The 12,239-nt window shown below is 42.8% G+C and overlaps 1 protein-coding gene across 8 annotated transcripts in view; it reads left to right on the forward strand.

Annotated features, from left to right (window-relative positions):
• The first annotated feature begins 242 nt into the window (after positions 1-242).
• The window catches only part of LOC126083414 (transducin-like enhancer protein 4), a 164,564-nt gene continuing 152,567 nt past the window's right edge, over positions 243-12,239 (forward strand). For 4 of the 8 annotated variants that reach the window (XM_049897172.1, XM_049897173.1, XM_049897176.1 and 1 more), the window contains exons 1-4: positions 243-1,142; positions 1,972-2,069; positions 3,194-3,257; positions 4,453-4,497. In XM_049897172.1, coding sequence (XP_049753129.1) covers positions 1,098-1,142; positions 1,972-2,069; positions 3,194-3,257; positions 4,453-4,497 — 252 coding nt within the window. In that variant the 5' untranslated portion in view covers positions 243-1,097. Of the gene's footprint in view, positions 1,143-1,576; positions 1,673-1,971; positions 2,070-3,193; positions 3,258-4,452; positions 4,498-12,239 lie in introns of those variants that run through there. The other 4 variants (XM_049897174.1, XM_049897175.1, XM_049897178.1 and 1 more) reach the window with 1 other exon arrangement.

Genomic DNA, 12,239 nt, shown 5'->3' on the forward strand with positions numbered 1-12,239 from the left:
CGATTAATGTTCAGCCATCTCTGATTGGTTGCTGGAGATGCCGGCCGTGTCGGGGGTGGGCGGAGCGCTTGGAGAGCGCCCCAGAGCGGTCGCGTGGCCGGCCGGTGATTGTAGTCAATCTGGCCGGATCCTCAGCCTTAGTCGCCGTAGGTGGACTACATCTCCCGGGATGCTCCGCGATCCCTCACGGACGATTGTGAATATGTATCAGAATGTTAATGATTAGCTGCTGCTAAATTTGGTCAAAGAAGTCACCTACACAGAGCGTGTTGTTAGAGCTGTTCTGAGCGGGTGTTTGGCTGTTGGCTGCTGTCTTCCCCCCTTTCTCACACACTTGTATATTATTTTGAGGTGGTGTTCGCAGAGTTTGAAAGGAGAGAGAATTAAAAAAAAAAAAGCCGCAAGCGTTTCACTCTTTTATTTTTATAATCCCCTTCAATTTGGGGTTAAGAAAAAAAAAAAGACAAGAAAACAGGAAGGAAGAAAAATAAGGAAATGAGATGTGGTAAAAGAAGCTAAAAGGTGCCTTTTAAAAGATCGTTGCTGTGAAGTGAAAAAAATCTCCAGAGAAACTAAAAAGCACCGGCGAGACCTCTTCGAACCAAAGGAGTGTTTGCCTTTAGGAAAGAAGAGATCTTTCATTCGGAGGAATAACAACCAATTAAAAGACAAATAAAAAAAAGTTTGGAGTGGGGCGCAGAGCGAGCGAGAGATTGAACGGCGCTGCCGGCGGGCAGTCGGGCGCGGAGCTCGCACTTTCCCGGCCGAGCTGAGCGGCGGGGCTGTGGCGCTGGGCTCGGCGGACGCGCCTCGGCGAAGCGAACGTCGGAGCGTTGCCGCGGGAGACGCGCGCCGGACAATGCCCGCGGCGGGCCAGTGACGCCCGCGGGGAATGCGGAGCGGCCCGGCCACCGGGATCCAGCCGCTGCCGCCGCGCGTTCCTCCCGCCCGCGTCACGCAAGACCCGGCGGGGGCCGCGACTACCCGAGCCGCCCCTCGGACCCGGCCGGCCGCCTCCGCCGCCGCCTCCTCCTCGGGACCATTAAAGCCAATGAGCCGCGCGCTTCTGGCCAGAGCAGCCAACTAAATCGGTTTGGATGATTCGCGACCTGAGCAAGATGTACCCGCAGACCAGACACCCGGTGAGTGCGGGCGGCGGGGCGCGGGCTCGCCCGGCGCCCGGGGATTCCCTGCGTCGCCCCCCTGTGTGCTTAGTTGTGTTTTGGCCGGAGGGGCGTGGAGTGCGGCCCGCAATCCGCGCGCGGCTCTGGGAGCTGCCCGCCTGCCATCCCCCGCCTCGGCGCGGTGCCACTTTCGGAGAGGGGGTGCGGAGAGGCAATTGAGTTGTAGCCATTTTCTTATTGTTGTCTTTGAAGCCCCTGGAAGCCGCGCGGAGTCGTTCGCCATCCCCTCGCCGCGACTCCGGGGTGGGGGGGGCGGAGAGCGAGCGATGAAGGAGGCGCGACTCCGCGCCCGGGCGGGGAGGGCGCCCTCGGCGGCGGCGCGGCTGGCCCGGCGGCTCCGGAGTGCCGACCCCTGGGGGCGGGCGAGCGAGGGAGCCCGGGAGGGTTGCGTCTGCCTCCCGTCTGCGCCACCACCCCCTCCCGCCCCTGCCTGACCGCGGCCCGACGACATGGCGCGAGTCCCCTCGACGGGCCAGTTTCGATTCCGGGTGCGGAGGGAGTGGGTGCGGTGCAACGGTGCTGTTGGCGAGGGAGGGAACGGGGTCTCGAACCTGCGGGGTCGGGGGTACGCGGGGCCAGGGACGAGAGAACGCGGGCCACTCCGCAGTCAGCTCTTGCCCAGGCTCTTGGATGAGAGAAGTGGGTGGGAGAAGAGTTTTAATCGCCCTTTCGCTGCCGGTGCGACGACCCCCCCTCAAACCCTAATGCTAGCGCCGCGTGGTGGGTTTTCTCCAGCTCCTTGCTTTGCCTGTGATGTGGGCTAATTAAGTATTTTATTGTTCTTTAGGCACCGCATCAGCCTGCACAACCTTTTAAATTTACGATTTCCGAGTCCTGTGATCGGATTAAGGAAGAGTTTCAGTTTTTACAGGCTCAATACCACAGGTAATGATATTGACTTTAGCTGATCCTTCTGTTTGCTTAGCTCTTGTCTCCTCCGCCCCCCCAAGACACTCAAACACACACAAACATCCCCCCCCCGTCTTATTTTTGGCCACCAGAAAGGCGTTATTACTATTTTTTCTTGCAGGCAGGAAGGGCAAGTAAAGGCCTCTTTTCCTTCAGGCAGGTGTAAAGAAATTAAAGATTTCTTCTGTAAATTAAAAAAAAAAGGCGAGGCAGAACAATCGAAACTAGGGGAGACTTGGAAAACGCTGAGACCAAAACTTTCGGTATTGATTTATTAGGGCTAGGAGAATGGAAGGTTACGAAGATTCAGGGGCCTTTTGACTTCCTTGGTTCTTTATTACCCTGGGGTTGATTCCTTCTCACTTCTCTCTGCCGTTCCACTGGAATACCAAGAGCCAAGAGCCTTGGAAAGTCTTGAGTGAGCGAGTTCATTACTTTTTTGCTGAAAAAAATGTTTTGTTTTAGAGGAGGTCATTAGAGTGATTTTCAAACATTTTTATTTTGCCAGCTTTTAATGATGTATAACTGGTATTTCGAAAATGCAAGAACCAAAAAAACCACTGAACCCAATCTACACTTTGCCCCTGGGTGGTGGTATTCAACTTGTCTTTGTGTTTTGGTGGGAAGAAATAAGACATCATTCATAAGATATGCTTGATTCATATTTTTATTAATCTGTTCGTGGAACATTAAAGAAAAAACTCCATTGTGACATTCTGGGGGACTGACTTGTGCTTGGATATGTAAATGTTATTGATGTTTATTTTCCTTGTTTTTTGTTTCCTTTAGTGAGTTTAGCGAGTATGCATTTCTGGATGAGGTTCTAGAATTAAATTTGCTAAAAGGGCTTTTTTTTTTTTTATATATATCTTAAAAAAGCAAACAAAAAAAAGAACCCCCATTTGATCTTTATTGAAAGAACAAGTCTACGCTGGCTCTAATCACCTGTTTCTCTCCCTTCCTTCAATAATGAGGGTGGTTTTCAAGATTGTTGATTCGGTGTTTGTAGGTGATGATTTAGAGACGGGCTTGTGTACTTAGATTTGAAGGATGTAAGTCAAGTTCTGCGTTGTACTTAGATTTCATTGTGTCTTCAACAGCTTGAAGCTGGAATGTGAGAAACTCGCCAGTGAGAAGACAGAGATGCAGCGGCATTATGTCATGGTAAGAAAACTGTGTCAGATTCAAAGTGCTTATTAGTTTAAGATACCAAAAGCTAGAATATGTTCAAATTGCTGGAGGCTGCAGGATAGATCATAGTTGTGGTGCCATTGTAGTTGAGGTTGTGGGAATGTGTCCATTAGCAACCTGTAATTCTAAGATGTTATAACTTGCCTTTGGCAAGCACCTTTGATTTGAATTCTCAAAAAGTTCAGCTGCGTGGGGTATAATTTTCTGTGCTTTGTTTTCATAGATAGAAACAACAACAACAACGGAAAAAACCTGATTTATGTTTTGTTTAGAGTCACAGCAAAATGTTTCTGTTAGTGGTTTTCTTTGTTGTTTTATTGCTCTTGCTCCAAATGGTTTTAACCAGTTTTTTTTGTATACCGTTAAGGTTTTAATGTGCTTTGATACTTTCAAAGAATGATGGATAAGAATAGATAACAGACCCCTTTTCAGATTTTTTTTTCATTCTTTATGTTACTATTGGGTGTGTATGTGTGTGCATTTTCACTTTTTATAGGATTGGTTTGAGGAGTGTTGTGGTGTCTAGGATAACTGATTGGCTCTGCCAGAATTTCTATAAAGCCAGTTGTACTACATGTTCAAAAAAAAAATCAGTTCTGCTTTTTCAGAAGTATTACCAAGCATATTTGTATGATTGTTTGTAAAGGCTACTGAGTAACTTACTCATCTCCTATCAAGCTTTTTTCCTTTGAATGTGTGAATGTGATCAATATACTGAAAATGAAAAACTGAAACTCTTAAGTAGCAGCACCCTCTGAATAGTTTTTTCAAAACATCAGCATTGGTACGAGAAGCGTTTTTGCCATTAACTTGACCACTTGTATGTTTTGCCTGGGAGTTACAGTCCATATGGTACTGAATTTTCATTGGGCTTTTTGATTCATCCGTTTATGATGTAAAAATATAACCGGAGATGTTAAGAATGCTGTGTTTGCACTTAATTTTTCAGTTTTGTGAGTTAGTGAGTTATTCTTTTACAATCCGTGTCTTAAGGTGGCTTCTAGTTTATTAGGCTAAAGATAGTGGTTGGCGTTTCCTTGATTTAGAGGCATAGGTGTTAGGGATGTTTGGGCTTAGGTGAGGCTTTTATTTTATTTTGGGGCATTTTGAACAAGCTTAGGTTGCTTGATGAAAGGCACTAATGTAATTGCTTTTCCTTCTTTGACAGTATTACGAAATGTCCTATGGGTTGAATATAGAAATGCATAAGCAGGTAAGTTATTTTGTTTATAACCATTTTAAGTGACAGTTGGTAATACTGCGTACTGAAAAAAAAAAGAATTGTATGTTTTGTAAATTTGCCTGCTTTTGTGGCAGCCTGTATTTTAAAAAACTAGATAGAATGCTGTTTTTCGTGTGTGGCTCCCCGTCTTTGTTGTATATTATCCTGATTTTAATTGTTTAAAAATGTGATTAAAAATGTCTGAATGCATGCTGATCTTGTATACACTTTCAAAATCAGGATTCTAAATTGGAAAATATGTCATTTTTCTTTGGAAGGAGTTACCTTACATACTTTGGGCATTGCAAACTTGTTTTAGGGAAGAGCTTTTCTTGGAAAATGTTAAAAAATAAAGCTAAATTGTGTGGAGCCTTTTAGTTGGCTCAGTGTGAAAGAATGGATAGAGGGTGAGCTGGGGAAGATCAAAATGAAGTCTGTGGAGCTACAAAAGAGATTGATGTAAAATCCTTGTTCCGGTCCCCCGAGGCTACTTAGTTGGGTCTTAGCAGGAGCTGTAACAGTTACTTCCAAAATTTGTGCAGCGTAAATGAGCCTGATAGAAGGATGTGATGAGGTTCAACACTGGGTCTTAGAATCTAGCAATTAGTTCAGCCAAAAAGAAAAAAAAAAAAGGTAATGATTACTCAGAAAGTGCTGATCCAAACAGCCTTTTTTTGCAGGAGACTGAATAGAAAGGTTTGGCTTAAGTGTCCTGGACAGGAACTAGCGTATGCATATATGTATGCAGTGTATATGTGTGTACCCATACCTGTGCGTACATGTTGAATATTGTTTGGTAATGATAATTCTCATGGAAGCGTTTATTTTTAGTGATCTAGTAATAGCGCTTTAAGTTTCATTAACCGTTTCAGAATAGTGTGTATACGTTTGCTTGCTGGGAAAAGACGAGATAAATTTGATGCTTTTCGTCTCTTATTTAAGTTCAAGGTGGATGTCATTACCTCCTAAGTTTAGAAAATATGAAATGACCACATTATTAGGCTCTTACTCTTTATGGATTCTGTTTTCGGCATGGTTGTTCACCACATGCTCAGAACGCAGTCAGTAAGTCTTTAAATGACTGTTAAACAGTAAAAGCAATCAGATGGATGGTATTTGAAAACAAAATGAGGAAAATCCAGTCATTAACTTAAACTGAGGTCTTTTATTTCAGATACTGTTTTATTTCACGTACTACTTGGTTATGTCAAGATGAGTATTACAATATAGTTTGAATGCTGCGTGTTGAAATTAAATTCTTACTTTGGCATCTTCGCAGTTTCTGTTTAGATTAGTAATATAAACATTTGCTTAAACAAAGTCCGCTCAAGTTATGGGTGGGCGCCCCTTAGCTTTACCTTGCAGGAATAAATTACATGAGAGATATTGTTTGTTAATGACCCTCATTATATTTCATTTCAGGCCTGGATCTTGTACATGGCTTTTTTTGCCCTCTGTCCCCCCCTCCGCCATAAGTAGTGTCTTTTCAAAGATTAGGCCAGATGGTTAACATCCCTTTATTTCTCCTTCTGTATCTCGTTTACCTTAACCACTTGTTTCCAGGTTTTCTTATACCACTTACATTTCTGAGAGGTACATAGCTTGTATTTGGCTGAATGTATTTTATTTTTTGGTATGTGAGATCCTTTAATTTTACACGTTTTATGCCTCTGTGATTCTGTCATCTTGTCCAGCTGGCCTCAAATGCCATGCATTTAAAATTGAGAATGGAGTAAATTCCCCCCCCCCTTTCTTTTTCCTCTTGCTTTTAAATTCAATCATATCGAGAATCCTGAGGGCAGTTTATCACATTATGAAATACAGACAGCCCTGCAAACCACCTACTTATTATATTTTCTTTCTTTCCCCCCTTAAGCACAGAGGCATATCTGTCTTTATTTGTTTTCCTGGGCAGACGGCCTTGATTCCTCTCAGCCTCTCCTCCAGATGCACTTGCTGGATGCCCTTGTAATGGAAAGCAGCAATAATGCAGGGAAGTTGCCCTGCGGTGTAATTGGGCCTAGTTCTTAAGATCGGGTTAGGCTTATTCACTTATTAGATTTGTGTCTCGAAGGGTTCAAGAGCAGGAGTCCCCAGAGTCCTTGGAAGTACCCCCTAGTAATTGGTGGCCCTGATATTTGAAACCTTTGTGTATTTTTTGGTTAACGCTCCTGTTCTTGGCAGCAGCCAGCCACAGAGTATTCATTTTTAGAGAAATTTTTCATTGGAACAGAAAATGATGGCTGTGATGGAGTCATGACTCTGTGACTTAGCAAATTGATAGGATGAAAGCACAGAGCAGTGACAAACAGGGTGGGGGGGACCATCCCCCCCCTTTTCCTATGATGCTCGTCATCAGTTACCCTTTGTTGCTTCTGATAGAGGACTATAAAGTGAAACCTATGGGGAATTCGTCATTCTGAAATGAAAGCTAATGTAATTAGTACCAATTAAAGTACATTTAGTAAATTGGATTTAATCTTAATTAAGCCTGCATAATGTTGCCAATTTTTAACAATTATGTTTGAGAACATAATTAATTTAAATTTTGGTAACTGAGTAAATAGTATTAGTCTGGTAGAATTAGTTGATTTTTTTTTTTTTTAAGGGAACTCAGTAACATGACATGGAATTAGAGCATAAAATATCAATCTAATTTCTGGTCATCTTCAGAAGGATCAATTGGAGCTGAGCAGATGAAGCTGGAACAAACCCCGTAAAGTTAGGGTAGAGAGTTCTAGGCTATAGTATGAATTAATGTTTCTCTGCTGTCTTAAGTTCTAGTGTGAAAGTGAAGATGACAAATGGGACACGGTTAGAAATGTTTTATTGTGATGTCTTCATAATGGAATTTTTTAAAAACTGAAAGAACATTGGCCTTTCTGCCCTAAGGATTTCCCTAAAGTGTGGGGTTGTGTTTTTGGTTTTCGATGGGCCAGTTGGCCCAGGATTTAGTTGTTACTTTTTTTTTGCTGATTGTTCCTCTTTATAAATACAGCGTGGCTTCCCCTAAATGGGTTAGCGATTGTGGGGAGAACGTGATGATGCATGCAGTTAGTAGCATTGCTAAATGCTGCTTGTTCCCATCCTTCACCTGTAGTGCTGTAATTAAAGAGGACCGCCCTGATTTAATCTGGCAGCAGCAGTTACCACTTTAAAAAGTCATGGAGATTAGGAACAAGAGATACGTGAATTAAATCTATAACCCAGTAGGGATTTTAAAAAGAGATGAATAGACCACATTTTGAAACCGGAGAGAATGAGAAACTCCTGACATGTTCATAGTTAGTATTTTGTAATCCGAAGGCCTTTTTGCTTCAAAAAAAATTTAGGCTACTGTTTGTTTTTTAGAAATCAGAAAATTTTAGTATTCTCGAACACTTAGAATCTAAAAGTGAATACGGCATATTTGTCTATAAATGTTTGTGTTTACATATGTGTGTGTACATTATACGTATGTATATATAGAGAGGTCTTTTTTTTCTTTTTAGTCATGGCAAGAAAACTCTTGTTCCACTTCAAGCCATGTAAATTTTATTACAAGACTTGGGCAACAACCATTTGAGTGCTGCTAAAATATTAATTGAATAGAAATGAAAGGGCCTTGCCAACTGATAGGATATCATAATCATAGCCTCTCTGGTCGATGGTAAATGATGATAAATGACGTTAGGAACCTTTTAGCAAACTGTAATAACTACAAGGAGGGAAGCAGTATGGATTTGCATTGTATCTGATACCCTCTAGTACCAAGTGGATTGCCAATACTGCTTGTTTAGCATTTTCTAAGGGCAATAGGATATTGATTTCTGACTTACAAGGAACAGCTCTATTTTCACCATTGAAAAGTATTGCAGGTTGTTAAGAAGAAATTGACTTGAAGAGGCCGACTGCTGCCCATCATGGAGCAAATAAAGCAAAACTGCCGAAGCATGGTGGAGCAGCGAGACGGGCCCTCAGCAATTTGTTGCTATTAATTTACCATGCTCGACAGCAAATCAATCGGCATCTACTTCATCTGCTGGAGAAAATGCTGTCCAGAGCAGATAAAAGGCTCAGCCTGGTACAGGGAGTAGACTGGATTGGCCAAAAGGAGGCTGCAGTTAATGTGTAAATAAGTGAAATCAAGGCCGCTGTTGCTGAGGAAGCTGTTGTTAATTAGGTTGGTGCTTTTTAGTGAACTATTTTAGAAAGCAGCCCAGAAAGATTTGGAGAGTAAGAAGGGATTTATTGAGGTTGAAGTAATATACGACTGGCATGACATTCCAGCCCTGAGTGTACTTGATTCTAGGATATAATAAATTTATTTGAGGACAGTGCTGGCAGTGGAAGGCAATTTGTTTAAAGTTCTGTTTAGACCATATTTCCCTTAAAATTTTTTTTTTTCCTTCTTTGAGTAAAACTAATTTCTTGCACATCTCCTGTCTGATATTGTATATGCTTTCATTTGGAGGAGTAGACGGCGGAGTAGGAGTTTGAATATGTAGGCACAGATATGTCTTTTATATTCTTCCACGGTGATTATTTTTTCAGAAATAAGTGTGATTGAACTCTTATGTAATAATGAAAGTGAACCATTATCAAAGGTGAGGTGGTGCAACTGAAAGTAATTAATAAACCACATCAAATTTCCCTGACAGAACTTTCTTCTGCTCAGTGACTGTGAAGAAACAGTCATCTAGAGGGGATCAACGGCCAGTGATCCGACTGGACTGGGCAATCCTGAAGAGAGATTATGAGTGAAATTTTGATGGCTGTGCAAAAACTCCAGAAAATACGTGAAGGAGTGTGTGTGTGTGGGGGGGTGAGGGTGAGGGGGTGTTTTTCTTTGTGTGTTTCACTGAAGTTTAAAGCACCTTTTCTAATATAAGATTACTCTCTGATGATACTATATAATAAATATACATATAAAACCCAGTGCCGTTGAGTTGATTCCGACTCATAGCAACCCTACAGGACAGAGTAGAACTGCCCCATAGTTTCCAAGGAGTGCCTGGTGGATTTGAACTGCCGACCCTTTGGTTAGCAGCCATAGCACTTAACCACTACGCCGCCAGGGTTTCCACATATATATATATGTATTTTGTTTTCTTCTCTGGTCTGTCTTATTTGGACATTGTAGGGTAGGGGGGCCAACTTTACTTCTATTTAGTAAATGTAGGTATATATAGATTTTAAATTATATTTTTATATTGTCAGAGGGTCTGGTATTAGGGCAGGTAATACCAGGTGGCAGCAGCTTGGGGCCTTGGACAGGACCCAAACCCCAAAAACCAAACCCGCTGCCATCGAGTCAGTTACGACTCATAGCGACCCTATAGGACCCAATAGGTGTCTTTTTACTTGTTCTAGGACCTGCAGGAGAAGCAAATCTGGAGGACGAAATGTAACCTGTTGGGGGTGGATAGAGATGAATTAGGAGTTTTTTTTCCTGGATACCTGGGTTCCCCCTAACTTTTACCCTTCTCATATTATACCTTGGGTTCTTAATTTCATTTTTCTTGGTACTATAGGAGAATATTTGTAGATTTTTTTTTTTTTACTTAAAGCAGTGAGTGTCGAGTGGACTTGGCATTTTCTTTCAGTGAACAGTTACTACATATCTGGCATGTGCTTATCACTGATCCAGGCACATTCCCCAAATTCTTTAATTCTTTGTTTCAATGCTAAGAAAGGAGTTACGTCCAATCAAAAGGTGAGTTAACAGGATCATGTGTGCACAAGGTGATACAGCTAGTAAGTTGTGGATCCAGGCCTGACTGTGAATTTTCCCAGGGAAGGTGTCTCCTGGGAGATAAGTCTGCCAGGGGCTGGAGATTTAGCCCCAAGTCATTCCTGGGCTGGAGAGTACCTGAGGGCTGGGAGAGTTTCTGGGTTTGCCTTTGAGTCCCAGAACTTCAGCCTCCTACCCAGAACTCCTGGGGTGTCTAAGGATTCTCCGCAACTCTGCCCTGAGTGCAGCCTGGAGGGCTTGTGCTGGGCTCCCCGCCCAGACTGCTTTCGGTGGGTAAGAGGATGAGAGTAGCCTTTACTTGGATTCTCCTACACAAGGGTCTGGGAGAGCTGCTTGCTTATCAAGATGGAGTTTGCTTCCTCCCTGTCAACCTACTTCTCATTTGTTTACAAACTGGCTCTTCCAATTAACTTTTTATCTTTTCCTTGTGGCTTCTAAAACTATGCCTAAAGACAAGGGGCTGTTTGTTAATCACCATCTTGTGGGTTTTTGAAGGGAGAAGCTGGGAGGGGAAAATGTGATGTTTTGTGGCCTCTTTGTAGTTCAGAAAGAGGTTCTTAGATGCAGGAAATCACACACAACTCAAACTTTTAAATGAAGGCAGATGTTTTGCTTTTTCTGTTGAGACTTTCTTTGCAGCATTCGAACAAAGGAGTATTCCCTTCTCACTGCCCCGCAATCCCTGTGGGATATTGTTTACTTATTTTTTGAGGAGCAGAGTTCTTTCTAGCCTCAGTAGTATCTTTTTGAGCAGGGTTGGACTAATAGCCTAGAGGAATGAGATGCATCCTTAGGTGTTGCTGACAGTTCCATGAAGGAGACAGTACAGGCACCATTGTTCTTCACGTTCTTCATTTCATCTTTTGTAGAATTTTCTTTTTTTTTCTGCACCATCAACTAGAATAGCTAGAGGAAGCCAGTTGGGAATTAAATGTTAAAAGTGTGGGTTTAGAAGTTTGCGTTTATTTAGAATGAGAAAAAATTTACAGCCTTTGATGTGACCAGATAGTCTCACTTCAAGAAAGCAAAAATGGATTTGGTGGCTACCGAGAGAGTGGAAGGGATGTGATTTTTAGAAGGGAGGTCTCCCCTCCCTCGTGACCTTCAACAAACTCTCCAGCCCTCTAGCAGTGGCAGCAGAACCAGCGGTCTCGTGGCTGGATTGCCATGTTGGAGAGAAGCAGAAGGCCGCACATTCAGGTGTGGGCAGGTGATCCTTTACCCTGATGATGACCGTTTACAGGTTTTAGGAGTTGTTCAAAGTAAATACACTACAAACAAGAGTTCATGAAATTATTGCTCTGCTTTAAGGGCGAAGGGCCTCAGAAGTTTAGTCAAAAGCAAAGAGTTGTTTTGACTTTGCTTTAGTAACAGCGGTCAGTGGTAGTTGCTTTATGTCAGTAATACAAAGGGATTAGTGGGCATTCGTCAGTGCGAATCTATATACCCTTCTGTTTTCATTGGAACTCGGCCAGCATTTATGCCAAGCTCTCTTGCTTAGTGTTTCAAAACCAAGCCAAAACTTTTCCTCAGAGAGCTGCAGTGTATAACCTGTACTCTATCCAGGGGGGATGGAAGGGTGTGGGGTTTTTAGCTGGATTGTCGAAGAAGCAGAAAAGAAATACTCTGGGACACCCCTTCCTTAGATGTTCTGTTCTGTGACTGGTGGGTCACCTTGTCATTATTTTTGAGGATTTTGCCCAGAGGTGTACTTCAAGATTTGTATTGTGGAGGGCATTTCTGTGTTTTACAGGCAGAAAGGTTAATTGCTCTGCTGGTGCAAACAGCTAGGCCCCATCTACAACCTGGGTTGCCCATGTATGCCTCAGACCCCTGCAGGGACCCGTAGCTGGCAGCAAGTTAGGCAAGTGAGCGAAGGAAGATAGATACTGGCTTTCTGGTCTCTTAGAAAAGAGTTCACTGATCGGGATGATGATGATTTTAATTAGGGTCTTGTTCTTTACTGTTGTCTAATTATGTATTCTCCCTCTGAGGGTCA

Source organism: Elephas maximus, chromosome 9 (assembly GCF_024166365.1).
Source record: "Elephas maximus indicus isolate mEleMax1 chromosome 9, mEleMax1 primary haplotype, whole genome shotgun sequence".
Classification (NCBI taxonomy): Eukaryota; Metazoa; Chordata; class Mammalia; order Proboscidea; family Elephantidae; genus Elephas; species Elephas maximus.